Genomic DNA, 22,597 nt, shown 5'->3' with positions numbered 1-22,597 from the left:
TTCTCAAAGATTGAAAATCTTGAAACTCTTGAAGTTGTTGTCGAGAAATTACGGAAAAAATATATATCATGATATTATTTGCCGGAATAACAAACTTAGGATAAAGTTCCTGATATTATTAATCTAGTAATTTTTTAAAAATTCTATAATATTAGGTGTGAATATCTCAATATAAAAAATATAAAGTCTGTTTCTAAAAAATTAAAGTTATGGCCTGACTTTTCACCAAACACAAAACGATAAGCAAACACTTCTTTAGCAAACGTTCAGTCAGTCATCATCACCTCAGTCGGCACCAAAAAAAGAAAAAAGAAAAATGGAGAAAATAGAGCACAAACTGATTCCGGTCAACGGCCTGCAGATGCACGTGGCGGAGGTCGGCGAGGGGCCGCTAGTCCTCTTCATCCACGGCTTCCCGGAGCTCTGGTACTCGTGGCGCCACCAGATGACGTTCGTGGCGGCGCAAGGTTACCACGCGGTGGCGCCGGATATGAGAGGCTACGGCGAAACCACTGGCGCGCCGCTGGACGAGCCGTCGAAATTCAGCATCATGCACCTGGTGGGCGACCTGATCGCGCTGCTGAACGCGGTGGCGCCGAATGAAGAGAAGGTGTTTGTTGTTGGGCATGACTGGGGCGCCAACGTGGCTTGGCATCTCGCTATGTACAGGCCTGATAGGGTCAGAGCTTTGGTCAATCTCAGCGTGCCTTTTACTCCCAGGAATCCTGCCATGAATGCGGTTCAGTCGTTTCAGAAATTGTTTGGCGATGATCACTATATCTGCAGGTTTCAGGTTGACAATCGTTTCTTGCTTAGTTTACATTTTCTGTTTAGATTCTTCATTCTGCTCTTACTTTGTTTACATTTTCTGTTTAGAATGATTTATTACATTGCTTTAGGTTGTAGTTCTGCGATTTGTATTCAATTTGTTAGCTCATTTTCCCTCAAGATCCGAAAGGTAGAACCATCGATTGGATTATAGAACGGTAGTATAGATTCTTAAATTTGCTTTTGGGGTTGTGAACATTGAATTTTTACCACTAAAGATGTGATTTTTGGGGAAGATTTGTGGTTGGTTTGGATCTTGAATTGCAGTGATGAGCTTAGAATGATTTGATCACTTGCTTTAAATAGTAAAGACTTGCAGTTTGCTTGGTTCTTGAATTTTTAGTAGGAGAATGGAACCATTTACTTTCTTTTGAATTGTAGTTCCTTGTATTCCTTTTGTTCGAGTAGTGATTGGATTTTACGATCTTGATTTTTATGATTCTGAGGTAAAGACTTAATGAAGAAGAGCCATGGATCTTGATTGTCTTGTTGTAGAGAATGCTGATCTGAATTTTTGAACATTTTTATCAACAACAAACCATTATTTAATCACTTGCATGTAATCTCATATTTTAGTACAGTATCTCATTAATTCTTGAGAACAAAGTTTCTGATCTTGGAGGGAGATTTTACATGGAAAATTGTAGGACCTAAGTTCCCTAGATGCTTATTCTTGTTAAATGTTGCAGGAACCCGGTGATATAGAAGCTGAGTTTAAGAAGGTTGGCACAAAGGAGGTTCTCAAGAACATACTTTCATTCCGCGAGCCTGCTCCCCTGTTCTTCCCTAAGGGCAAAGGATTTACCTACTCCACTGATAGAGCACCTTGGCTGACGGAGCATGATCTTGAATATTATGTTAGCAGATTTGAGAACAGTGGCTTCACTGGAGGAGTGAATTACTATCGTGCGCTTCCTTTGTGAGCATTTCCTCATCACTTGTGGTTTTGTTGCCTTCATCACTTTTACTGAAAATTGCATTAGGGAGTACAATGGACGGCTTGAGTATCTGTATTGTCAAGCTTTATTCAATTATCCGTTTTTTTTCAACCATTATGGACCCGACATTGGAGCAGCCCATCTCATTTATAACCTTATCCGGACTAAGATACCTAATTCTACTAGCGCTTACTTCTACTTGTGTTGCTGCAGAAACTGGGAACTGAATGCCCCCTGGTCAGGAGCTGGAGTAACAGTGCCAACGAAGTTCATTACCGGGGAATTTGACCTTGTTTATCATACCCCTGGGACCAAAGATTACATACACGGAGGTGGATTCAAGAAATTTGTGCCATTGTTGGAGGATGTGGTCGTGGTTGAAGGTGCTGCTCACTTTGTCAATCAAGAAAGGCCAGACGAGATCAATGAACTTATATATGCTTTTATAAAGCAGTTCTAATCACTGGAATCGCATGAGACTAGGCTTCAAGCTTATGTATACAACTTCAACTTCTTCCCCTAATGAATGAATGTATGAGTAATGTAGCTTGACATATGTTGTTCAAAAAAGTTGATGATTTGGTTAGTATATCCCCTTACCGTTTATCCACTTACATTGCTTTCTTAGAATTTTCAAATTTTGGATAGAGTAGAACAATCTCAGTATCTCATTGGCTGCTGCGACCAACGGCGGCTTCAACAATTTGACCATTGACTAATATTTTATAATTGTATTAGTCTTAACTCTTAAATGCTGATGGATGGAGGCAGGGGCGGAGCCAGGATTTCAATTCGACGGGGGCAAAAATATATTTAAGAAGAAATTTTAATAGTTTGAGGTGGGGCATTTATAAAGGAAATCATAAATTTTTAAAAATTACTCTATGAAATAGTACTACATGAAATATATGAGGAGGGGCAAATGCCCCTTATCCCCTCCTATTGGATCCGCCCCTGGATGGAGGGAAAGACTTTTGTTTGTAGTGAGAAAAGAAAATGGAAAAAATAGAGCACAGAGTGATTCCCGTCAACGGCTTGCAGATGCACGTAGCGGAGGTGGGCGAGGGGCCGCTAGTGCTCTTCATCCACGGCTTCCCGGAGCTCTGGTACTCATGGCGCCACCAGATGACTTTCGTGGCGGCGCAAGGTTACCACGCGGTGGCGCCGGATATGAGAGGCTACGGAGAAACCACAGGCGCGCCGCTGGATGACCCATCGAAATTCACCATAATGCACCTGGTTGGCGACCTGGTCGCACTGCTGAACGCGTTGGCGCCGAATGAAGAGAAGGTGTTTGTTGTCGGGCATGACTGGGGTGCCAACGTGGCTTGGCATCTCGCTATGTATCGGCCCGATAGAGTCAGGGCTTTGGTCAATCTAGGCGTGCCTTTTTTCCCCGGAAATCCTGAGGCGAATCCGGTTGAGGCGTTTCGGAAATTGTATGGTGATGATCACTATATCTGCAGGTTTCAGGTTGGCTATCGTTTCTTACTTACTTTACCTTTTCTGTTTGGATTCTTCATTCTGCTCATGGGGTGGCTGAACAGCTCTATGTATGTACCTGGAATCTCAGTGAGGAAATTAGAATGATTTAATTACTTTGCTCTTCAATCTGTGAGTTGTAGACAACTTGTATATTGAGATTGGATTGGATTGGACTATTGATTGGATTTTAAGACCTTTGCTTATTTGTTGGAGTGCGCTTGGATATTGGATTTGAGTTTGTTTGAATCTATATGATTATGAAGTAAAGACTTAGTGATGAAGAGCCACACAATTTTGAACAATTTTTTTTATTCCCAACAACAAACCATTATTTAGGATTTTAGATGGAACAAGAAGCTATTTACGAGCATTTTCTGTGGCCAGGATTATGTAAATAATTGCAGGACCTAAATTCTCTACATATTTAAAATATTAGATGCATATATTTTCTTGTAAATTTTGCAGGAGCCTGGTGATATAGAAGGTGAGTTTAAGAAGATTGGCACCAAGGAAGTTCTCAAGAATATTCTGTCATACCGTGAGCCTGCTCCCTTTTTCTTCCCCAAGGGCAAAGGATTTATCTACTCCACTGATAGAGCGCCTTGGTTGACAGAGGATGATCTTCACTATTATGTTACCAAATTTGACAAGACTGGTTTCACCGGAGGAGTCAACTACTATCGCGTGTTTGTCTTGTGAGTAGTTTTTATTGCCTCCATCACTTTAGATGAAAATTTCATCCAATTTATAGCCTTATCTCTTTATCTAATGAGCTCCGTTAATCAGAGTAGCTGATCTCATTTATGGCCTTATCCGGACTAACATACCTAATTCTACTACCATTAATTTCTACTTTCTTGTATTGTTGCTAATTTACAGAAACTGTGAACTGAACGCCCCCTGGTCAGGAGCTGGGGTAACAGTGCCAGCAAAGTTCATCACCGGGGAATTTGACCCTACCTATCATATTCCTGGGACCAAAGAGTACATACATGGAGGCGGATTCAAGCAATTCGTGCCATTGTTGGAGGATGTGGTCGTGCTTGAAGGAGCTGCTCACTTTATCAATCAAGAAAGGCCGGATGAGATCAACAAACATATATATGCTTTTATAAAGCAGTTCGAAACAAAATAGTCACTAGAATCATACTCTATGATTTAGGCTTCTAGATCATGTATACAACTTCTTCTAGATGATAAACAGGCTATTTGTTCACAAACAAGCATTTAGCCATGACTCTACAAGTCAATTTAAGATAACTACTATATATACATTCAATTTCAATGAGCTAACAATAAACTAAAATTTGGATAAGTAAAAACTTGTTGGAGCTTCAGTTCTGTCTTCCACATATGCATGGCAACTACCTCTCATTTTCAGAAGCATCCATATCCAGCTGCAAATGCAACATCATTTAGAATTTTATTCTTCTTCTATATAAAATATTAGAATAAAAAACCAGCTTACATTTTCTTTTGAAGAATGTTCAAGTTTGGATAGCTCAATCTCCTTAGCCTTCCTCCTCCTCTTCTCCCGGGCTAAAACAACGGCACATTTGCATATGAAGAACAGCAGCAGCAACCCAAGAGAGATCACAAGTATCGATTCGACTACGATTGCAGATCCTAAAACTGCACCAAAACTCAAACTTAGTTTTTCTTTTTCTCTCTATTTTAAGCCTGAAACTATGATCACGTCTTACTATGAGCAGCCAATGAACTCATGGGCTTGTATCGTACGAGGTTTACTGTTGACTCAGCAAACAGAGGTGTCGACATCATCTGATCACAGTTCGGGTAGCATCCATGGTTACCAAGATCATTCACTGTCAGTGTCAACACAGCTCCATGCTGGCCTTCCTGCAGAGTGAGAGGGAGAGAGGGATAAAGCATTTAGGTTTAACGAGGATGAAATCCGTTGTGCCATTGTATCGCTATGAATTCCTAATGGACTCACATGGTAAGATAGCTTCTGCAAGATACTGTTGCATTCCTCAATTGCACCCCTAAATCTGATCCCCTTTGCTCTCACCATGAAATGCTTTGATATTGTAACAAATGTTTGGAGAGGCTGCCATTGATAGCTGCTCTTCATCTTTAACTCAGTCGATGCGACGAGCTCTGCAGGGAGGCTAGTCGACAGGAATCCATCGCTCACCTCCATCGTCAACACAATCAAGAAATGGGAATGGTTTCCTACACCTCAAAAGCATTATAAAATTTTAATAACTACAGTACTTGATTTCTTTGAGAAAGGTTCAATTATTACCAGGAAAGTTCTGAAGATCAGGGTCGTGAACACCAACAGAATTCTCACGAAAAATCTGCACTCCATCACTCGTATCATTTAATACGACGAATGATGGGGCGTTTATCACAGGAGCGTCGTTCACAGGCTGCACGAAGATGGGAACGTTGACATCGTTCCTCCCATTGCTGTTCTCGGAATAAAGTGTGATCATATCATCACCATAGAAATCACGGTTTCTGTCACAAAGGGAAGCAAATCAGACTATGTTTTTATCCACAAACACAGACACGAAGTGATCATATCTATGTACCCAGAATATTGGATAGATTGCAGGGCTGAGTTTACTACATCAATACAACCAATCAGCTTCAGTTCATCAACCTTTTTATGGACTGAAAATTTGTCCCAATTAGGCCTCCAAAACTGCACTTGCGTAGGAGATAGCTGAACTGTACCAGATTTTGAACTCAGAGTGACACTTATGTTTTCTCCCAAGTCCGAATAAGTGACTTCAAATCCATTAAAACCACTGCATGAGTTAAAACATAGTCAACCATGAGATTAGCACAACGTCGAGCATCTGTCGGACTGGTTTATTTAATAAACTATTACTAGGTGTTGTAAGATTTGTGAGATCTATAGGAAAAGATTTCTTGAAACTTCAATCAGACATGGAGGATATCATAGACTACAGTTCAGAGGCAAGCTTTCTTTCTTACCCGAATGTGGGACTAACGCCCTCTTCTACAGCTTGCAAGTTGCTCGGGATCGAAGCAAAGTGAGGCGGTCTGCAGACGATGAGCAAACCCACAGCAGCAGAGGCAAGGTTCCCATTTGAATCGGACATCGTATAAGAGAAATCATCATTACCATAGAAATCCTTATATGGCGTGTACCTAAAGACACTGCTTCCGTACAGTAGGAGTGAACCATGCCTTGGCTGCAAAACCAAACCAATCACACCAGATAAACATGGTTGATAAATTTAAGGAACAACTCAAATCATTTCTTTCCACCTTGGAATATTCAACAACTGTTGCATTTGCACCAGAAAAAGAGTCATTTCTCGTAACATCAAAATCAAGTGCCTCATCCTCCCAAATGGAAGCTGTGTCATTGCGAGCTACAGGGAAATACTCATCTGCACAATAATTTTTACAACTTGGTGGTTATAAAGGAGAGATGGTTATCTTATCTTTACCAAGTCGATATAGGACTAGTAGAGAACAAAAATTGTAGTCCTAACCAAGCCTCAGACGACATTACTTACAGTTATAGACGTGAACACCAAAGGGACATGGCACGAAGCGCTCTCCCTTATAAGAAGCACACAGCTCATAGGTTCCAATATCATTTGCAAGATACTTAACCGTGTACAACCCATTGTTGTTGTCAGCAAAATCCCATGTAGAGAAGGCAGATTTGTTGATTGAAGCAATCTCCAATCTCAAGTGTGATTCTTGTAAAAGCACAGGATTTGAATAGGAATCCACGAGGCGTACAACTATGTCATTTTTCACCATCTTCGCCACTTTCTCTGAAAACCTCACCACCCCAGAGAGTGAGACATTGACAGCCCCTGCATCAGCCACGAACATCAGGATGAAGAACATAAGCATCGGCTTGTTATAAAACAGACCTACTGACATTATTGCTAAGAACTTTTGAATGGGAACCTGCAGTCACTTCCTTTCTAAATGCACGACCACCATTCAAGGCGATGTTCCCACAAAAAACACGCATCTCATGCAAGCCGCTCTTCTCAGATTTATAACTAACATCAAAGTCGCTAGCCTTGAAATTCCAGTTATCGTTTATCTGTCAACTACCAAAATTCTTGTGATCTGTATCATCTGATGGGAAACAGAAGAAAAGATATCTAGAAATAAATTTACATTGTTTCTTGTAGCAATCACTCCATGATTCAATTTTCCAGAGGAGAAGCTTCCTGTAGAAGAGAATTGAGATACATGATTTTCCTATAATACTAGAACAAAATTATGCTGTATGAACTCATACCATTAGACGCCCTTATTTGTATTCTTGGTTGTATAATCTGTGAATCAGACAACTGTATAATGTGAACTCGAAGGTTTTCTAGCTGAACCTGAGAAGGATACAAATAGGCATCCCTCAAAAAAATCGAAAACTTTGCAGTTTCACCAACAACAGAGCTATTTAAACCCGATCCATTAACTATGCTGTTAACTCCATCGCAGTAACCTGTTTTAGTCATCCAGAAAAAGTCCTTGTTGAGAAACGAATGTCCATAAATGAGGAAGTTGAGTATATTTCTCTCGAGTACCTATATATACAGCGAAATCATATGGTGTGTTGGAGATCAGGGTGTTCTTCTCCTTATCTGATATATTGAGTGTGAAGTTCCCAGGCTCATATAGGGTGAAGGAGAACGACTGAGTTCCAGGGGCGACGTCTCTGAAGAGAAGATCAGATAACGGCATGGACAGATTGGTTCCCTTTTCGAAAACTTCAAGGTCGAATTCATATGATCCAGAAACCAAGTTCCCATATCGATCATACTGGTGGATTAACCCTTCCATATTCGAGAACAGTTGGAAATGTTTCGTTTCCACCTTCAGCCGAGCTTCACAGCGGGAGATATCCAGTTTCCCTGCAGGGAAAGTTGATAGGTATCAATCTAAGAGCTAATAAAAATGGAGCATTCAAGGCTATGAAATGCGTGAACCACCTGGATGCACCATGAACGGTAGTGGCGATCCGTGCAGTGTTTGGTTTTCGGTTTCTACATGAAGGAGGAGGCTTCCTGCAGTAGCTGCAATGAACTCAAGGCAGAGGTGTTGTTGCTCATTCCATCCTTTGAATGATGTGTTGAGTAGAGTTGCTGGGATTCCATCCGAGGTCGTTGCAGATAATGAGAAAGTGTAGTCTCTTGATCCTTCACTGGTTGAAGTGATCTCGTTGCCAAATGCATCTCTGGGGAGGATGAACACTTCAGCCCTCGTTCCAGCTACGAACTCATCTGCCCCGTCTCCCCATGACATAATCCCTGCCGCGGGATACATTTTCCCTACACATTTGCTCAAAATTGTAGATCATAACTAGTAAGAATGAGCCAATCCAACCTTAATTGAACACGCATTTCCCTTTTCTACAAGGAGTTCCAATTCGAATTCGGTTAAGTATTATACACACATAGGCAACACAACTGCACAATGAATTCAATCAAGCAACAATTAATTTTTGCATAATTTGAATTGCTGGGATTTCAATAAAGAGAGAAAAAACCTGGGTTGACTTGAAAGTGCAAGGAGGAATCGAAGACGCGAAAATGGTCGTCAACGATGAGCACATCAAAGAGACCAACCATGAGAGGGCTGAAAGTGATTCTCCAATCGTCGATTCCGCCATCCAATTGCAAAGAAACCCCAGTTATAAAACTGCTATTTCCTATCTTATCATTCACTATCAGATAAGGACTAAACTCAAATTCATATTTCCCCTTCTCGTAATTCCCAATAACTCTCACATTGATCGTTGCAATGTCGCCTGCTGCGAAATTTCCTTCATCATTGGGCCAACTGAATATAAAAACAGGCAATTCCACTGCGCCATCTGCACGAAACAAACAGGATCAGAGAAAATTTCTGAAAATTAGGAGGGATTTTGGCAAGTGTACCTGAATTTGCATGTTGGGGATTGAGAGAGAATGCAAAGAAGGTAGTGAGACAGAGTGATAGCAGAAGAATTTGGGACGCCATTGTTGATGTGATTTGGTCGTTTTTTTTTCGGTTTTGGTACGAACATGATGAGTGAAAATAGGAGTAATGGATTTCAAGGCGGGAAGTTTAAAATACATTAATACAAACATTTTTTATTATTTTGAGTTTGACACGGATTTTGCAAAATTGGTAAAATAAGAGAGAGGTAGTGAGAAAAAGTGAATAAAGTGTTGTTAGTGGAGAAAATATGTCACACCTCATTAAAGAGATTTTTTTTTTTTAAATTATAAAGTTATGAGACCGACTAAAAAGGAAAACGTGTATACTATTGTAGAACAGATGAAATAAATTACTCCCTCCGTCCCATTAGAAATGCAACGTTTTCCTTTTTGGGTTATCCCAATAAAAATGAAACGTTTCCTAAAATGGAAGCAACACTAACTCTTCTCTCTTACTTTACTCTCTTCTCATTAACTCACAAAACAACATTGCATAAAATCTCGTGCCGAAAACCAAATGTTGCATATTTATTGGGACGGAGGGAGTATTTAATAGAGTTGCATTTATGAACCAACATAAATTTAGCCCCTGATTCATTTATTTATTTTTGGAGATTTTGTAAAAGCAAAAATAATATATTTGGTTTTCAAATGCAGTCCATTTCTTCTCCCTTGGGCTTAGTGTGATGAGAGGAGGGGATATATGTTTAGAGATCTAATCTTTAAGGAATGATTAGGCCCAACAAAATTTGGAGAAAACAATAGTGGTACTAAATAAATCCATATGTTTATGTGGTGGGATAGTCATCAGCGATGTCAATCGAATCAGTTCAATAGATTTTAGGTCAATCCTACTTAAGTTGTGGGTTAATCGGGTATAAGCTCATTGAACTAAAATTTTATTGAGTTACACATTTTTATTCAACCCCTAAATGTTTGGGTTTAGGGCTAGCCCTACGGGCTAATCGAATTGTTAACGGTAAAATTAACATGTGATAAAATCTATGCACAATGATGAAAAGTTCTCGTATTTACAAATTACAAAACATTTAATTATGAGAATCTTGGATATACTATGTTTAACTCGATAATTGATTTTTTTCACTTCTCATTGTCTTAGGCTTTTGTCTCCAATTCTAGATCAAATCCTAATTATTCATATAAAATTTGTCTACACAAATATCAGTATATGAGTCTGGGAATAGGTGAGAAGATCTGCAATCGAGTAAAAACACGACATGTGTAGAGTGTCTAGGAGAGACTAGTAGTGTTAAATAAACACGATAATTAATTGCATAAAATTAATACAGGAAGAAGTCTAGTAACATAAGTTCAAGCTATTTTGAATTAAGTTAGGATTAAGTAGCTATCGCCCCTCCTATGATTTGTATGTCCTACTCCCAACTATAGTAAGTAACTATAGTGGGGAGTAGTTATTTCTAGTACAGTTGGTAATAAGTTATTGAATTAGTATAGGAAGGAGTCTAGTAACATAGGTTCAAGCTATTTTGAATTAAGTTAGGATTAAGTAGCTATCGCCCCTCCTATGATTTGTATGTCCTACTCCCAACTATAGTAAGGGCATGTTTGATAAATTAGTAATACCAAGATAGAGAATTATATATGTACATTTCTAATTGTTTGATATCATAGTTAAGCTTAATTCAAAGCCCAATATAAGACCAGGGCCCTATCTAATCTTACCAAAATTATAACATTAACCTTGTTTATGTATCTCACCAATTTGTCAAGTTAAGCCATGTTATTTAATATACAATACAAATTTACATAATTTCTTTTCTATCAAACAACAACGGAAAAAAAATCATATCTTTGCATATCTTGACATGAAGCCCGTATTTCTTATCTTGTTTTACATATCTTCTCATATCCCATCTTTTGTATCAAACGAGTCCTAAGTAACTATAGTGGGGAGTAGTTATTTCTAGTACAATTGGTAATAAGTTATTGAATTAATATAGGAAGAAGTTTAGTAACATAGGTTCAAGCTATTTTGAATTAAGTTAGGATTAAGTAGCTATTGCCCCTCCTATGATTTGTATGTCCTACTCCCAACTATAGTAAGTAACTATAGTGGGGAGTAGTTATTTCTAGTACAATTGGTAATAAGTTATTGAATTAATATAGGAAGAAGTCTAGTAACATATGTTCAAGCTATTTTGAATTAAGTTAGGATTAAGTAGCTATTGCCCCTCCTATGATTTGTACGTCCTACTCCCAACTATAGTAAGTAACTATAGTGGGGAGTAGTTATTTCTAGTACAATTGGTAATAAGATATTGAAGTATTGTTAGTAACGAATGAGACTCATTCTATTAGAGAGAAAAAAAAAATTCATGAATAGAATTAGTTTATTTTTAAAAGACATTCTAAAATAATAAATATGATTTATTTTTAAGAGAAGAAGGGAGTTTTTCATTAGTCGCATTCAAGATGATTGCATTTTTTATTGCACTTGATTTTAGATGAGGATAATGAGTGTAGAGAGGAAAATGTACCATGTTTTATTGAGGAGGAGAGAGAAAGAGATAAACTTTTTACTAAAACTAGAAATAAAATATTTTAACAAAAAATTTGAGACAAACTAAAAAAGAGAAATCATGACCCCTAAAATAAGATAGCATTAAGTACTTGTTTGTGGTGATATACTAAAAACATAAATAAAAAAATTCGATATTCGGACCACGTTTTATTTCTGGAGTTAATAGGCTGAATATGAGAATCACCTTTGTGTTTTCAATGCAGATCCAATCATATGGTTAAGATGGGAAAGAAACAATGTTTTAAATGAGAAACTTCTCACTATTCCTAACAATAAAGATAGGAGAATATACATTGATGTTGTTAAAATCGTGTATATCAAGATTGAAGTTTGGCAAGAACCTTACTCATTAATTATTATTATTATTATTATTACCATTTTTTCTCAAATTATCTGTAATATCATTATTGCACGTGAAGTTAGGTTTCCTCTGCCTAACTATTATAGTGATAAAATAAATAGTGACAAAATTTTTGCCTAACCCTCAATATCAGTTCGGTGCTTTTGATCTAAAAAAGGGATCATTAAAACGTATTTTTGCCCCAAATTAAGATATATGCATATTTAAATTGGCATTATGAGGTGTTTGATATGTGAAAGTATTTATAGAAATTATTGGCGTATTGGATTCACACTTTCATTGCTTATTAATTATATGATAATAATTTCCTAAAAGAACGTCATATTCAGAATTCTTGATAATTATACAGCATATTAAGCTAATATTAAATAGTTACTTAATTCAACATAATTTTCTTAAACTAGAATAGCTTCACAAAGGCAGATTCGGCCGGATGATATTCACTAACCATCTTTATGTCGTACTTCATTATGTATATTACTTTTCATTTTTCTACACATTAGTATTTCTTATTTCTTTTCTTTAATTTCAGTTTTATGATTTAGTTGAATTTTATGGTACTTGTTATCGAGAATTTATTGTTGTCACCTTTTTGTATAAGATATGATTATTTAGTGTTAGTAAATTCAAAAAGGAGGGTATATAGTAATTACGATCTGACCTTTATACTCATCATAATTTACTAATTACTATTTATTTGATCTTTAATTATTTCTTTCTTTTTTACTGTGATATTCGTATCACTATCTACCGACAAACATAATAATCAAGTAGAAAGTAATATTAATCATAATTTGGTCCAATAAAGAAGAAAGAAAAAAGTAGAAAAAAAGCAGTAATTTCATAAAGAAATCTTAAGACAGTGATTGATGACTTAACGAGAATTTAATTATTAAGGCAAGAAAAAGTGTGGTCCTAACACTTAATTAACTCTCATCTAAAATTGAAGCCACATGGTTGAGATTGAAGAAATTCTTGATCATGTCATGCCCTATTTCTTGTAGTTGATTGATAACTAACATCACATGATTGTGACCTCACTTTATCCCCCCTCAAATTAAAATTAATAAAAATTATAAAGAATATAATATCATACGTGACTTAATATTTTCTATATTTGAAAAATATTTTAGGCACTTTTCGGTATGAAACTGAAATTAACTTGAACTCTAATACAAAATGGAAAACCTAGTGCTTCCCCTAAAATCAACTCCTGTTACAATGGAATGGTGAAAATTAGGATAATGTCATATCAACTTATAAATCCATGTTACATGATAATGCACCCCACCCACCCCCACCCCCACCCAATCACATGATAATTTGCATCACATAGAAATTTTTGTGTTTGAGTCCCTTGAATAACTAGTTGAGCATGTTGAGTCCTTTTTGGTAAGCTTCATTTATCTTCCATGCTCCATTTATATATTAATGGTGCACATCCATGCCATACACCCCATCATCAAAGTGAAAGAATTCTTTCTTTGCTAATAAAAAGGATATTTTGATGAATGAAAGTGTTTTTGACTGGTAGAATCCATATATTAATTATAATTGTGGGAGAAGTCCAAACATCTTAGAGATCAGAAAAGAAATTAATTAAGATAACCATTAAATTAAGTTGGGTTTGCTGGAGTTTCACATTCTCCCTTTGGGAATTCATAGAAAAGTAACACATGTACATTATGAAGATATGCACGAGGCATACATATACATATATTTATATGCATATAAACTATATACAAGAGGGGGAGAGAGACAGAGAAAAGAAGCACGTTTGGATTACCTAAAAATTGACATGCATGTGCATGCAACGAAGGGTACGTATGGTGGCATCCACAACAGCCTTTCACCAGAAGATATGAATTGAAATTCGAATTTTTTGTGATCCTCACGACAAAAGAATGCCAAAAATATGTATTGAGATTACTCATAAATATGCATTAAAGATATCTTCACTTTTGAGGATTAATTTGGATAGATTAAAACACTATAGGTTGAGGTTGATTCATTATTCACTAAGATATCCAAAGACGTTTCTCATTGAAATACTTGAATTTGAGAAATCGTAATAATAAGAATAAAAATATCTTAGTCATGTATTTTATACGGGTATTGAGAAAAATGCGATTATATTGATTAAAATCCAAAGATAATCATACTTGAGATTTGAGATCTCTAAATATTGAAACAGAAGGATTGAAGATTGAGCACAGACTCAACTAGCATTTATCTGTTGAATATCAACTAGTTATCGATAATGCCATTACCTAGCTAGCTTGTTTTCTAACCAAAAGTTGGGCAAGTTGGTTTCATTCTTGAGTAAGGGGGGTATTTAGGGATTTAGATGAGCAAAAATATTCAAGATTAACAGGTTTGGGTTGGATATGATTAATCAATATTCCAAAACTGAATGCATATCAAGTTGCACTAGTCCACCTCAATCTCTTGTCTATCACTTAATTATGGCACTTGCAGTGTACAATAAAAGAATAGAAAAACTTAAGTGACACTGACTCGAGGTGCACAAGAAGGAATCCTAATCCATATGGAGTGGCATATTTGTCATTTTACTAATGTTTAAATGTGTGTGGATCAAGACATGAGACAAGAATGCTAAAAGAGTCTTCATTTATCTAAGATGGTTGGAGTTTTAGAAGTTTTCATATAGTACTAACCAACTTATTCATTGCAACTTACTACTGGTACAAATAGAGTGTGCACCCCATAAAGAAGCACCACCAACAAGGACAAAGTAAAAATCAAGTGCCAGACAATTCTTGGTTTTTATGGTTGACTCTCTGTGGATTTGTCTTTTGGAATTTCATCGTGTTTAATTTCTTGGCATATCATGATGAAACGAATCGAGACGAGACCAAATAATGTGGACAATCTAGCCATAGCAGATTCTCTCCACCAAGCCATTGTCCTAGGTTATGATCTGCTTCCTAAATCATGGTCAAGATTATAGTGCTAATAAAGAGCATTCTTCACTATCCCACAGGACAAGACTCAAAGTGCTATATATCTTGTTTGCATTTTCAACAACCATGGCCCCTACAAGGGAATATTATGGCACTACTGTTATGTTTCGGATTGCATTTCGACTGTATGATTTATTATTTGGTTCCGGCCCTACATAATTTTGAGCAGGGAGAGTCTTGAGTAAAATCATTGGACAAGGCATGACCTGATCCGCATACTAATAAATTACAAAAGTGGCATGAATTTATGAAATTTAAAATACATCACTGTCGTTCCCAAGGATTTGAAGAGCATTCTACTCTTCTCAAGATAACTATTCATTAGAACTCGACCTTGCTTGTCAACAAACTACATTAAGCAAAGTGGATATGGGGCAAAGGCATGTTAGCTAGAGTCAAGTTTCTGCAAGTTAGATTTCAGTAACTCAAGCTCTTAGAGAGTAACAGTAAACATTATAAATATAGATGTGACATGTATAAAATAGCACGTTTGCCTCAACCTAAATCACGAGGAGTGAAAATAAAGGAAAGAATAATAGCCCACAAGAAGAAAATATCTCATTGACTCACCAAAAGGATCGAGATTACCCTACTATTTCATCCTCGAGTCCATAAGTGTGAGAAAATGCATTTCATCTGTTAAATAAACGAGCCACGCCGTGTTTGCCTGTCAGTTGTTTCTGTTGTTCATAACCACTCCATAAGACCTTGGGACCAAGAAAAAAGCAACATAGCAACAGCAAGAGATTATGACAGTTTAAAAATAGCACTTTTTCTCCCTTACAGTACTGCCCCTTTTGGGGTTCAATAAGGAAATGAGTGGGGAGGTACCCCATCGCATCCCCATCCCATCCAATCCCATCCCATCTTTCAACGGTGAGAATAAAAGTAGATGCTTGAGATGCAATTTGCCTACAAGATTATGCGAAGTGGGGATAATAATTTACGCGCGGGTTTGATTTGTCACTCATTTGGTGCAACAAATAAACACATGCATGGTTTCATATGAGCATGACAAGATATTTCCAGGTTGCAAACAGATCGGACTTCAAATGGACCAATGACCTTCAGACAAAGGCACCATATGTTATGCTCTCAGCAACAGATAACTGGGTACAAATTTTTTTACATATAACGTGCTTTGAGATAGATGCTTTTCATAATAGATGAAAGGTAAAAATGTTCTATTTTTACAGGATGGATAACAGAAAAGCACACAACAGTTTCCTACATAAATGAAAAAAAAATCAGGATGCATGAGATATCTATACACAAATCTGCATTGTTTCATTGTTTGTCTCTTACGGACATGCACAAGTGCAAAAGGATGATGTTGTGAAATTTACTCTATGATGCTTATGGGATACATGTCTTTGTAGAGATTATGGTATATGATGGAAACTATAAAATATAACTCCAAAACTAACTAAATCTAGGGTAGCAGCATTGTACACATTTTTTTACCACAGAAGATGTGGAAATTGAGGGTGTAGAGAGGGTGTGTGTTTGTGTGGGTGTCTCTTTCTCAAAGAACCTAACTAGTACAAAGTGGAAATGGGGCAACGTTTACAGAAAGAAGTCTTCTAGTAGAAACTTTACTGGATAAGGCATGCATGTGCTATAGTTGACAAGGAGATTTTCCCGGGGATCTTGGATACACTTGTGATGCAAGCACAAGATGGAAGATTTTTGCTTACTCGAAAATAATAGCTAGAATGCGACATGGACCTGAACAAATTCCTTCCACCACTACAAATAGATTCTTCCCATCATTAAGTGACAGAGGCATGATGGTGATATTGTGCAGATATTTTGATAAAGGTTCTTGGCAATATTAAGAAGTCTAACTCTCAGGCAAAAAAGTAGTTCAACATTCTTAATGCAACACATAATATGGTACACAGTACAATAGAGATTTATAACAAACTACTAATACAGAACAACATTATGAACATTTCAAAGGAAATTAGTAAAAGCAAGCGTAAACCACCTTACAAGGTTACACCTAAAGACCACAGTGAAGAGTAAAAACATCATTTTGCAAGTGGGTTAATATTGAAATTATATTTAACCACAAGGGTTATTCAGCTCTTAAAAAGATTACAACTAATTAGGCCAGCAGAAATCAGACTATACATGAAAAAATGACAACTATAAATACAGAAAACCCCTACATGTGAAGATAAATCGTATATTTAGGTAAATATTACTCTTCTGCAAGATTCTTTTATTTGAGGTAGCAGATATGCTCAGATATATTTGGCAAAGTTACAAATTAAAGTTTGAGGAATCTGTTATGTATGAGATTAGGGCACAAAGCCACTATAGATTCTTATTTTACCATTTAATTAGATGTTCCATCACAAGTAAGAGGAAAAAGAATTTTGAAAACCCACCACCCGAGGGCCTATAAAAAGTCCTTACTGTCCCATGGGATGTCACTCCCATAACAGCATGGGAGTAAGTGGGCTGTAAGCATGCATGTTGAAGTGCAGAAAAGTGTGTATGAGCTGTGAGATCAACAGTGCCACATAACTCAACCAAATAAGAGAGGAGAAAAGAAGAACAAGCAAAAAGGAAAATGATGGCAGCAACCGACAACAAAAAAAGGCTGACAATGATAGAGGTGAGATTAATAAAATCTTCAAAGCTCAAAGAACATAATACTATGTACCAGTAACATTCTATAATGCTGACAAGTCTTTTATGCTAGGTGATAGAGGAACTGAAGAATGTTTTTGACATTGGATTTCCGATATTGGTTATGGGCATATTAAATTACCTGAAAAACATGATTTCAGTAGCATGCATAGGAAGGCTAGGAAGCGTGGAGCTGGCAGGAGGTGCTCTAGCCATCGGCTTCACCAACATTACAGGTTACTCTGTGCTCTATGGCCTTGCCATTGGAATGGAACCACTCTGCAGCCAAGCTTTTGGATCCAAGAACTTCACCATGGTGTCTCTCACCCTTCAAAAAACCATAATTCTGTTGCTTTTTGCATCAATACCCATTGGGATTCTTTGGATATATCTTGGGCCTCTGTTATTATGGCTCAATCAAGAACCAGAAGTAGTACATATTGCTAGCCTTTACTGCCACTCTGCAATTCCTGATCTTATTGTCAACAGCCTACTTCATCCTCTACGTATCTACATACGCAGCAAAGGGAAAACATGGCCATTGCTATGGTGCACTCTGGTTGCAACACTACTACATTTTCCAATTGCCATCTTCTTTACTTTCTATCAACATCTTGGCATCCAGGGGATAGCAATTTCCACATTTATTGCCAATCTTAACTTCTTGCTACTTCTTTTAGGCTATATAAAATGTTCTCATGAAGAGAAGATTCATTTGTTTAAATCCTCAGCAAAACCTTCAAACAAGCCAGGCTTTATCTCACTTTGGAAGGAATGGGGAATGCTACTTCAACTAACAATCCCTACTTGCCTGGGTGTTTGTTTGGAATGGTGGTGGTACGAGTTGATGACACTTCTATCTGGTTACCTCTACAAACCCCATGTTGCACTTGCAACATCAGCTATCGTAATACAAACCACATCTCTTATGTACACATTGCCTTCAGCACTTAGTGCAGCTATTTCTACTAGAGTGGGCAACGAACTTGGAGCAGGCAGGCCAAACAAGGCACGCTTAGCAACTGTAGTAGCCATAGCATTGGCATTTCTCTCATCTGTATTTGGATTTCTACTGACAACATTAGGAAGAGAAGCATGGGGCAGGGTCTTCACCAATGACAATGAAGTTCTTGAGCTGACAGTGGCAGTGCTGCCTATTATTGGACTTTGTGAGCTAGCCAATTGTCCACAAACCACTTGTTGCGGGGCTCTCCGAGGAAGTGCTAGGCCTAGCATTGGTGCAGCTATAAACTTTTGTTCATTCTACATGATGGGAGCACCTGTGGCAGTAGCTCTGGCTTTTTTCTGGAATATGGGGTTCATGGGCCTTTGTTATGGGCTTTTAGCAGCTCAGGTCGTATGCGTATTATCCATTTTATCAGTAATTGATAGAACAGATTGGGAGAATGAAGCGCTGCGGGCGAATGACTTGGTTGGTGTAAGCAATGAATATGTGCAAGCAGATTTATTATTAAAATGTGAGGAAGAAGTGATTGCCTTATAAAAAATTTGACTAGTCCAAATGCATAAAATATAGCCAGGTTATATGTGAGTGGTAGAGAAACAATGATGTAAGTATTTTTCATTCTATCATTAATCTTAGAAGTATAAAGTGGTACCATTTCTTTGTATGCAAGGTGTACCGTTCAAAACAATATAATATGTTATTTGGTTGACTCTATAGAAAAATTTTATACTAATACAAGATTTCTGACACATTAACAGTTACCAACTTACCATAAATTCTTGCTCCTGCTGTCAATGTTACCCGTATCATTTATCTGATGGTTTCTTATCTGAAAAACTCCACAGATCCCCTATTTATGTTGGTTCACTTCACAAAATAAAAACCATCAATTAACAATCTGCATATACCAATTCGAATTGCAAGCTGGTTCAAACATTCATGTTCTTTTACTTTCTTTCTTTTCTGCAGAAAGCCAGAAATTAAACTTTTCCTCTCTCCCCAGCATAACAAGTGACACAGTGAAATCTATGTGACTATGTCTAGTACCAATATTCTTTAAACACAAAGTAAGATTCTTGAATATTCAATCTCAACACACATCTGTTGCTGCCCTGTAGTAATGTCAAAATTGTAAGCAGTACTGATCTCAATGAAATCAAAGAACATGATATAAGATAAAGAAAAACAATAAGTTCCTTATCCATACAAGCCACAACTAGCTAATACCATAGCATTGAAAATTGAAATGTCAATAACGTATGCAAAATATTTTAGATTTTCCTAGAAATTATAATGCATGCAGAATTAAGAAACACGATGAACTTGATTATCAAGAAAGCTTTTTATAGGATGTATAAATCAATCGTAAAATGCAAGAGGTCCAATCATTTCCACCATGCTTGATCATCTACTCTGAATTACTTTACTGTGAAAATCTGAACACTAACCTTGTCCTCTTGTAAGGGGGGTGAGGTTAGAGATAAGACCTAACCAAAAGGTTCTAATATAATTTACTTAGCTAAAAACTCAAAAAGGCACTCTGAGTTACTTCAGAAGAACATATGTCAGTTGGAATGACCATTGGCAGACACGATTTTCTCATTCATGATAATGTATATTAATATAACAAAGAATTCACTTCGCATACATCAAAGACCAAATTGGAAATGATCGACGAATTGATATGAAAAATTAAGAGATGACTAAGTTTATTTAGTTTCAGTGCATATACACTGACACCTAATAATTTGTTATCTTAGTTATCTTTAAGTACTTCCAGAGAACCGTTGTTGTTTTGATGCAGCATGAAAGAACATATTCCAAGGAAAACTATGAAACCGGAAGCTCTTTATATCTTATCCAATACTCATGAGCAAGAGCAATTTGTGTAAATACCCACTGAATTAACAAGCTCTACATTGTAATGAAACAGGTGTCATTGGAGATTCAAGTGATGAATAGGTTTCCACAAGAGGCGCATATCGAACATGTTAGTGATAAATAGGCAATATCAACATTAACTATTCCTACTAAACACATACAAACAGAGAGAGAGAGAGAGACTTGCCATGCTCCTAACTTTCCACATTATGACCTTTCATAGCTTGCTTGTGAAACGAGTTGTTTTTCTTCTTTGCTTTTAATAAAAAGCCTTGGCTCAGGGATATTGCCTTAGGACTTATCATTGTTATTACCTGTCTCTTCTTTCCCTTTCGAATCTCCTAAATCTCCCTCTGTCTTGCAAACTTCAATGCTCTAGCTAATAAGGGAAATCTAAAATTTCCCCACTCCCCACTCACCAATCCCAAGTTCAGCTAAATTAGTATTTCAATCAGAAAAGAAGATCAAGCAATAATGATGGTCACAATCACGATGGCGACAAAGATTTTGTAGAAAAAGAAAATAGAAAAGAGGAGAGCTTCCCACTAGACGACATGCCTAATTTTCCAAAATACTTTATTTCACTATCTATCAAGCATCACACCAACTTTATCCATTGAAATCCATCATCTCACAGTAAATCAGAACTAATTTCTCTTATTTTCTTTAATAAAGGAAAGGCATGCTATATCATCGCCAAAACCAACAATGATACCATAAATCTCCCAAATACTCTGTAACAACACTTAAAATTCAATTCGAGCAACTACAAATACACAACCAATAAAATAGCTCCACGAAAACCGCCCTTGCGTTGTAAACAACATCAATCAGAATACAGCATTTCATTCAGTATCCGAAGAAATTATTTAAACAGGGGATGAAATCATGAAAATTGGAAACAACAAAATTTCAGCTCGCAGTTAAAGATAAAGCATTAAATTTCATGCTCTGAAAATCGCAGTTGACAATTGCTACCTGAAGAAGAAGGTAGTCAGAACTGATCGCATTATACCGCAGCGAAATTCATGCAGATCAAATTGATTTCATACGATTTGATCACTTGAGTTGAGTCTGGTGATTATAAAATTAAATTGTGAAACTTAATCATGGGCTTGAAATGATGATAGAACTTTAAATGGGCCAAATTTTAGGGCTTTTTATAAACAGGTTGATGGCTACACCATAATTATAGCCCAATTGGGTCCTCCATAATTAAGCAATTATTTTCTGGTCTTGAAAAAGGATTATACTGTGCATTATATATTTTTCTAACTAAATAGTTAAAATACCAATTATTCTGAAAAAATTATAGCAATTTTTTCATTATTTTCACCTCCATCTTTATAGGTGTTGTTTGGGGAACTGGGCTGATCCTCATGGTCACATTGGAGTACAGCTCAATTTTAATGAAACGAGCAATCCTTAAATATCAAATCAGAATAACTGATTTTTAGCTAATATTTTATCGATATTGAGTAGGCAAAGAATAAAGTCATACCCCCTCCGTCCGCTATTAGGAGTCTCAGTCACTTTGCACACTCGTTTTGTAAAAATGATACCCCCGTCGCACAAAAGATGTCACACTTTCCTTTTTAGTTTGTCCCATAAAAGATGTCACATTTCCCTTTTTGAAAAATTCTCTCTCACATGAATATAAAAATTATATTTTCTCTCTTCATTTAACACGCAAAACAAAATCTCCTAAAATCTCGTGTCGTCCCACAAGTGTGACATCTTTTGTGGAAGGAGGGAGTAATAAATATTTAAAGTGGAGAAATGGTAAAGTAAGAGAGAGAATAATGTTGAGAAGAGTCTTATCTAAGTTATTCTCTCTCTTACTTTACTATTTCTTTACTTTAACTATTTATTATCATTTTTACAAAATGAGTGCGCAAAAGTGACTGATACTTTTAACGGCGGACGGAGGGGGTAATTGAATTTATTGTAAGTGATTAAATATTTCTTTATAATTTAACGGTCTTCTTACTAAATTGGT

At 36.8% G+C, this 22,597-nt stretch overlaps 4 protein-coding genes and 1 long non-coding RNA gene across 7 annotated transcripts; 3 read left to right on the top strand and 2 right to left on the bottom strand.

Annotated features, from left to right (window-relative positions):
• The first annotated feature begins 218 nt into the window (after positions 1 to 218).
• Positions 219 to 2,357, top strand: LOC125194478 (epoxide hydrolase 1-like). The gene is made up of 3 exons (XM_048092716.2): positions 219 to 793; positions 1,518 to 1,747; positions 1,980 to 2,357. Exons 1-3 carry the CDS (start codon positions 317 to 319, stop codon positions 2,224 to 2,226), a joined length of 954 nt encoding a protein of 317 aa, XP_047948673.2. The 5' UTR covers positions 219 to 316; the 3' UTR covers positions 2,227 to 2,357.
• A 44-nt stretch (positions 2,358 to 2,401) lies between these two features.
• On the top strand, positions 2,402 to 4,536 carry LOC125194477 (epoxide hydrolase 1-like). The gene is made up of 4 exons (XM_089056319.1): positions 2,402 to 2,533; positions 2,731 to 3,239; positions 3,717 to 3,946; positions 4,131 to 4,536. Exons 2-4 carry the CDS (start codon positions 2,763 to 2,765, stop codon positions 4,384 to 4,386), a joined length of 963 nt encoding a protein of 320 aa, XP_088912445.1. The 5' UTR covers positions 2,402 to 2,533; positions 2,731 to 2,762; the 3' UTR covers positions 4,387 to 4,536.
• Positions 4,245 to 9,268, bottom strand: GEX2 (gamete expressed 2). 2 transcript variants are annotated; one of them, XM_089056318.1, is made up of 16 exons: positions 9,161 to 9,268; positions 8,770 to 9,096; positions 8,213 to 8,551; positions 7,808 to 8,134; positions 7,522 to 7,725; positions 7,398 to 7,450; positions 7,179 to 7,320; positions 6,773 to 7,081; positions 6,519 to 6,643; positions 6,222 to 6,442; positions 5,813 to 6,031; positions 5,521 to 5,738; positions 5,209 to 5,453; positions 4,955 to 5,111; positions 4,720 to 4,883; positions 4,245 to 4,648 (listed from the first exon to the last, which is right to left on the bottom strand). In XM_089056318.1, the coding sequence occupies exons 1-16, from the start codon at positions 9,240 to 9,242 to the stop codon at positions 4,616 to 4,618; spliced, it is 3,165 nt and encodes a 1,054-aa protein (XP_088912444.1). In that variant the 5' UTR covers positions 9,243 to 9,268; the 3' UTR covers positions 4,245 to 4,615. The 2 variants fall into 2 exon arrangements, with proteins under 2 accessions (XP_088912444.1, XP_047948674.2); XM_048092717.2 differs by having other exon boundaries at positions 5,209 to 5,447.
• An 8,331-nt stretch (positions 9,269 to 17,599) lies between these two features.
• LOC125192259 (MATE efflux family protein) lies at positions 17,600 to 19,381 on the top strand. The gene is made up of 2 exons (XM_048089784.2): positions 17,600 to 17,736; positions 17,824 to 19,381. Exons 1-2 carry the CDS (start codon positions 17,692 to 17,694, stop codon positions 19,252 to 19,254), a joined length of 1,476 nt encoding a protein of 491 aa, XP_047945741.2. The 5' UTR covers positions 17,600 to 17,691; the 3' UTR covers positions 19,255 to 19,381.
• On the bottom strand, positions 17,719 to 21,694 carry LOC148927190 (uncharacterized). 2 transcript variants are annotated; one of them, XR_016128962.1, is made up of 2 exons: positions 21,577 to 21,694; positions 17,719 to 19,584 (listed from the first exon to the last, which is right to left on the bottom strand). It is a non-coding gene; the product is annotated as an uncharacterized LOC148927190 (long non-coding RNA). The 2 variants fall into 2 exon arrangements; XR_016128963.1 differs by having other exon boundaries at positions 20,786 to 21,654.
• Positions 21,695 to 22,597: the final 903 nt, after the last annotated feature.

The sequence above is a fragment of the Salvia hispanica genome, chromosome 4, assembly GCF_029641045.1.
Source record: "Salvia hispanica isolate PSC_SH4W2 chromosome 4, Shi_PSC_v1, whole genome shotgun sequence".
Classification (NCBI taxonomy): Eukaryota; Viridiplantae; Streptophyta; class Magnoliopsida; order Lamiales; family Lamiaceae; genus Salvia; species Salvia hispanica.
Note: the sequence above shows the minus strand (reverse complement) of the source record. Positions and strands in the feature narration are given on the sequence as shown.

Bases quoted from the DNA above. Each gene is read 5' to 3' on its own strand.
- GEX2 (XM_089056318.1), bottom strand. From the start codon at position 9,242: ATGGCGTCCCAAATTCTTCTGCTATCACTCTGTCTCACTACCTTCTTT. The intron at 9,097-9,160 runs GTACACTTGCCA...TGTTTCGTGCAG, and splicing joins TCCCCAACATGCAAATTCAG to ATGGCGCAGTGGAATTGCCT. The intron at 7,726-7,807 runs GTACTCGAGAGA...TGACTAAAACAG, and splicing joins TGATTTCGCTGTATATATAG to GTTACTGCGATGGAGTTAAC.
- LOC125194477 (XM_089056319.1), top strand. From the start codon at position 2,763: ATGGAAAAAATAGAGCACAGAGTGATTCCCGTCAACGGCTTGCAGATG. The intron at 3,240-3,716 runs GTTGGCTATCGT...TAAATTTTGCAG, and splicing joins ACTATATCTGCAGGTTTCAG to GAGCCTGGTGATATAGAAGG. The intron at 3,947-4,130 runs GTGAGTAGTTTT...GCTAATTTACAG, and splicing joins TACTATCGCGTGTTTGTCTT to AAACTGTGAACTGAACGCCC.
- LOC125192259 (XM_048089784.2), top strand. From the start codon at position 17,692: ATGATGGCAGCAACCGACAACAAAAAAAGGCTGACAATGATAGAG. The intron at 17,737-17,823 runs GTGAGATTAATA...CTTTTATGCTAG, and splicing joins AAAGGCTGACAATGATAGAG to GTGATAGAGGAACTGAAGAA.
- LOC125194478 (XM_048092716.2), top strand. From the start codon at position 317: ATGGAGAAAATAGAGCACAAACTGATTCCGGTCAACGGCCTGCAGATG. The intron at 794-1,517 runs GTTGACAATCGT...TAAATGTTGCAG, and splicing joins ACTATATCTGCAGGTTTCAG to GAACCCGGTGATATAGAAGC. The intron at 1,748-1,979 runs GTGAGCATTTCC...GTGTTGCTGCAG, and splicing joins TACTATCGTGCGCTTCCTTT to AAACTGGGAACTGAATGCCC.